Source organism: Gracilinanus agilis, unplaced genomic scaffold (assembly GCF_016433145.1).
Source record: "Gracilinanus agilis isolate LMUSP501 unplaced genomic scaffold, AgileGrace unplaced_scaffold54837, whole genome shotgun sequence".
Classification (NCBI taxonomy): domain Eukaryota; kingdom Metazoa; phylum Chordata; class Mammalia; order Didelphimorphia; family Didelphidae; genus Gracilinanus; species Gracilinanus agilis.
In genome coordinates, this window is record NW_025390062.1 from 1 (window position 1) to 4,919 (window position 4,919).

General features: G+C 53.9%; 1 protein-coding gene across 2 annotated transcripts; it reads left to right on the forward strand.

Moving 5' to 3' along the window:
* The first annotated feature begins 51 nt into the window (after positions 1-51).
* On the forward strand, positions 52-4,640 carry MAZ (MYC associated zinc finger protein). Of its 2 annotated transcripts, none has more exons than XM_044684676.1 (5): positions 52-841; positions 971-1,812; positions 2,153-2,216; positions 2,490-2,661; positions 4,486-4,640. In XM_044684676.1, the coding sequence occupies exons 1-5, from the start codon at positions 551-553 to the stop codon at positions 4,638-4,640; spliced, it is 1,524 nt and encodes a 507-aa protein (XP_044540611.1). In that variant the 5' UTR covers positions 52-550. The 2 variants fall into 2 exon arrangements, with proteins under 2 accessions (XP_044540611.1, XP_044540610.1); XM_044684675.1 differs by lacking the exon at positions 4,486-4,640 and adding an exon at positions 3,787-4,012.
* The last annotated feature ends 279 nt before the right edge of the window (positions 4,641-4,919 follow it).

Here is a 4,919-nt window from a genome sequence, read left to right on the forward strand (position 1 = left end):
CTTCCCGCGTCGTCTCGCCCTCCATTCCCGCTCCCTTCCCGGGTCCTGCCCCTCGGCCCCGCCCCCCCCCTCGGCTCCTGCACCAGCTTCTGCTCCCCACCTGAGGGGACTTTTTCCCCCTCCCGCCTAGGGGGCGTTGCCTCTCTCCGCCTCAGCCTTCCGAGCGGGTGGGGTGGCAGTTGGTCCTCTCGCCTTCTGGGAGGGGATGTGGATGTGACTGTCCCCCAGCCCCCACTGCCCGGCGCGCTCCCTCAACAATGAGGGGAGGCGGCCTCCCCAGGTCAAAAACGATTGTTCTCTTGCAGTGAGGAGAGTGGTGTGCCATTGAAGGGGGTCGGGGGGCTGACCCCACAACCCCGGGCTTCTTGCCACCACCACCCGGCTTTCGCTGGCTTGCCTGTCCCTTCTTCCGGAGCATATTGCCCTTTTGGCCACTTTTGAGGCAATTTACGGGGCCATCTCCCCCCAAGGGGATCTGACCTTTCCCCCCAATTAAGGGGACGGGCACTTTCATGAGGATTACTCTCTTTTTTCCAGTTTTATTGTTTATATGACACTTTTAATCCAGGGAGCTCAAGAGCCTGTTTTAAGGGGTCGTTACCCCAAGTACTCTTTCCCTCTCTTCCTAACACCCGACTGGCTGGAGGCCATGTTTCCTGTTTTCCCCTGCACCCTCCTGGCCCCCCCATTCCCTGTATTGGGATTGGATTCCAGGGGGGTTGGCAATCTAATGAACTCTTTTCCCCCACCTCAGGGTCACGCCCAGAATCCCCTGCAGGTTGGGGCTGAACTTCAGTCCCGGTTCTTTGCATCCCAGGGCTGCAACCAGAGTCCATTCCAGGTGAGTACTCTTGAGTACCAGGTGGAGGTTGGGGGATGAGGGGGTACACAGGATATTGGGTTCTGGGAAATCAAGGAGTGGGACACCCAAGTCCCACACATTCTTTCCACTCCCTTCTTTCCCTCTCAGGCTGCCCCAGCCCCCCCACCGACTCCTCAGGCCCCATCTGCCGAGCCCCTCCAGGTTGACCTCCTCCCTGTCCTCGCTGCAGCCCAGGAATCAGCGGCTGCTGTGGCAGCAGCAGCTGCAGCAGCGGCTGCAGCCGCCGCTGCACCCCCAGCCACTGCCACAGCTTCCACAGTGGACACAGCAGCCCTGAAGCAACCCCCTGCACCACCTCCACCACCCCCTCCAACCTCTGCACCAGCTCCTGAAGCTGCACCTCCAGCTACAATTGCTGCTACTGCCACAGCTGCTGCTGCCCCAACCTCCACAGCTGTTGTAGCTCCTGTAGCTACTGCTCTGGAGAAGAAATCAAAGAGCAAAGGGCCATATATCTGTGCCCTCTGTGCCAAGGAGTTTAAGAACGGCTATAACCTTCGACGGCATGAAGCCATTCATACGGGTGCCAAGGCTGGGCGGGCTGGCCCCGGTACTATGAGGATGCCCACCATGGTGCCCCTGAGCCTCCTAAGTGTGCCAGCAACACTGGGCGGAGCTGGTGGGGGTGGGGGTGAAGGGGGTGCTGGGGGTGGAGGGGCTGGAGTTGGTGGAGGTGGCGTGGTAACCACCACAGCCTCTGGGAAGCGGATCCGGAAGAACCATGCATGTGAGATGTGCGGAAAGGCCTTCCGTGATGTCTACCACCTGAACCGGCACAAGCTGTCACACTCTGATGAGAAGCCGTACCAGTGCCCTGTCTGTCAGCAGCGCTTCAAGCGCAAGGACCGCATGAGCTACCATGTGCGCTCACATGACGGCGCTGTGCACAAGCCCTACAACTGCTCCCACTGTGGCAAGAGCTTTTCCCGGTGTGCACAGGGATGGGCCACCCACAGGGGGAGGGGGGAGATGCCCATCAGGCAAAGAAGGCTTCCAAGGATGGGGGAGGAGAAAAGGTAGTTTCAATATGAGAGCAAAAGGGAGATGCCTCACCTAAAGGAGGCCTCAAGAAAAGTAAAAAGGGATGGCCTCACAATGGGAAGAAGTCTTGCATGAGGGGAGGGACTTCCTGGGTAGATAACAGTTGTTGGACTTCAAAAAAGAATGCACTCTGTAATGGGAAGAAATACAGTACAGAGTAGGGAAGGTGGGGTAACCCCCAATTTTAAGGCCAAAGGCCTAACCCCTTCCCCTAACAAATTCCCCCAGGCCAGACCACCTCAACAGCCACGTCAGACAGGTGCACTCAACAGAACGGCCCTTCAAATGTGCGGTATGGAGACCTTGATGTACTGATACTTTTTTCATTATTTAAACCCCTTTTTACCTATCTAGACTCAGCCTCTAAGATCTCATTCTCAGAATTCTTATTCCTATTTGGCCTTTAATTCAAATCTAATTCTTTCTTAAAGGTTTAATCTTTTCATTCCTATTTGCCTATGGCTCTAAGATCCCATACTCCACATTTCTGGGGCTTTGACTTTATTCCCCCATCCCAGTATTCATCCTAACAGCTTTTAACTATCTTTTGACTTCTCCACCCCAGACATGTGAAGCAGCATTTGCTACCAAGGACCGACTCCGAGCACATACGGTGCGGCATGAAGAGAAGGTACCATGCCATGTATGTGGCAAGATGCTGAGTGCAGCCTACATCTCCGACCATATGAAGGTGCACAGCCAAGGACCTCACCATGTCTGCGAGCTCTGCAACAAAGGTAAGGAGTGAAGGGGCTAGAAGGGGGTAGGGGAAAATTAGCAAAGGGCTTACTATATTGTTGAATTCCTCAACAAATTATAATAATAAATGGATTAATGGGACCATTTTAGGCTGTAGAAAGGAATAGTTTTGTAAGATGAAAAAGATCAGTTAGTGTCCCTTTGGTTAAAAAGAATGCAGCTGCATCTGAAGTCACAGTAGCTTATTAAAAGATCTAAAGTTAGCAGAATCACTTTTATGTTATAGGGGAGAAAACACAACTTATTGCTGAGAAGTGATGCTCCATCTTTTGCATCTGAGAGAGGAAAAGCTGGGTGGGACACAGTAATCTCTGGAAAAAAAGTAGCCAAGTAGAACAAACTTCATGGGAGATGGGGAACTGGTTCCCTCAGTGTTGAGGAACAGAGGATGCAACTGCTTCTGCAAAGGGATACAATTTGCTGAGAACAAGTTGACAGAATATTGATTGAATAGACCTCATCAGGGTTTGGGGAAGAACATGCAACAAATAGCATTTGTGGAAGGACACAACAGGCAGAAATACTAAACCCACTGGGTGACAGTAACTGCAACTGAATGGCGGGTGGGTGATGAAGAGCAAAGACCTGCATCTGAGAGAGAATGCAGGTAGCTCTGGGGAAGAATACTTGTTGAGTAGAACAAGTTTCCTTTTAAATTGAGTACGTTTCCTCAATAACTGGGAACCAAATCTTTAGGGTTGGGGGTGGGGGGTTGGGGGACACAGCCGTCTTTGGGGAAGGATACATTCACTTAGTAGGACAGATGCCCTGAGTGACTAGGAATCCTATCTCCTGCCACCTCTGGAGAGGGTTTTGCCAGTTGGGAAGAGTAAGCTCTATGGGTCCTGGGAAGAGAGATCATAGCTATCTCTGGAAAGGAATATCTGCTGAGTAGACAAAGTTCTAAGTTTGGGGAATGAAAAGATATTACCACCTCTGGGCAGAAGACCACTAATTAAATAGAAAGATATCCCCAGGTTGTTGGGTATAGATGACCTGACCATTACTGGGGAAGTGAGTCCCCAACCTAGGAGAACATCCCCGTCTCCGGGGTCTCCACGTAGCTGACCCCTGTCCCTGTCCCCATCCCGGTCACCCCGTAGGCTTCACCACGGCGGCATACCTGCGCGTCCATGCGGTGAAGGACCACGGGCTCCAGGCCCCCCGGCCCGACCGGCTCCTGTGCAAGCTCTGCAGTGTGCACTGCAAGACCCCCACCCAGCTGGCTGGCCACATGCAGACCCACCTCAGTGGGGGCGCACCCCCTGTCCCTGGAGACGCCCCCCAGCCACAGCCGCCACCGCCGCAGCCCACCTGCTGAGGGGAACCCCTGCACCCACCAGGCAAGGCGAGGCGCACGGCTGGTGGGGCATGGGGGGTGAGGGGTGGAAGGGGATCAGAAGACCCCAGGGGTAGGATAGGGGTACTCAGGAAGGCCCAGAGGGACAGGATAGGTCACTAGGAAATATAGGCTAGAGAGGATACTTGGGGTAAGGAGGGCCTTTTAGGAGAACTGTTGAAGGGTTTCTAAGGGAAAGAAGAAAGGCTGGAAAGAGAAAGCCTGAACCTCTGGAGAGGGAGCAGGAAATGTGCAACGGCTGTGTCCCAGGGGAGGGAATGGTAGAAGAAACAGCTTCCCAGGCAGAGAGAGGAAGCAGCTATGAGGGAGAAAACTCTTGTCACAGGTTCCACACATAACTAACTCTCAATCTCTTTCTCTCTCTCTCTCTCTCTCTCTCTCTCTCTCTCTCTCTCTCTCTCTCTCTCTCTCTCTCTCTCNCCCCCCCCCCCACTTGCTGCAGGTACAGGTGAGGTCTGTCCTATGGCAGCAGCAGCCTCAGCAGCAGCAGCGGCAGCAGCAGCAGTTGCAGCAGCTACCCCCTCAGCTGTGGGCTCCCTTTCTGGGGCAGAGGGTGTCCCTGTGAGCTCTCAGCCACTTCCCTCACAGCCCTGGTGAGCCCCGAGGTGGGGGTTGGGGTATAGAGGAAAGGCCTCAGTCCCTCTCTCCTCTCTTACCCACTTCCCACCAACTCAGTTCCTTCCCCCACCAACCAAGGAGCCATCAGAAGGAAGGAGTGAAGAAATGTTTTCTTAGGGGAATTCACTAGATTTTAAACATTCATTTTTCCTCTCTCCCCTCTCCCTATATGAACCCCATTGTTCCTCTGGTGATTTGGGGGCACCCTAGACTGATAACAGGGGTGACAAAGGACATACCAGCTGTCTCATTGCCCTC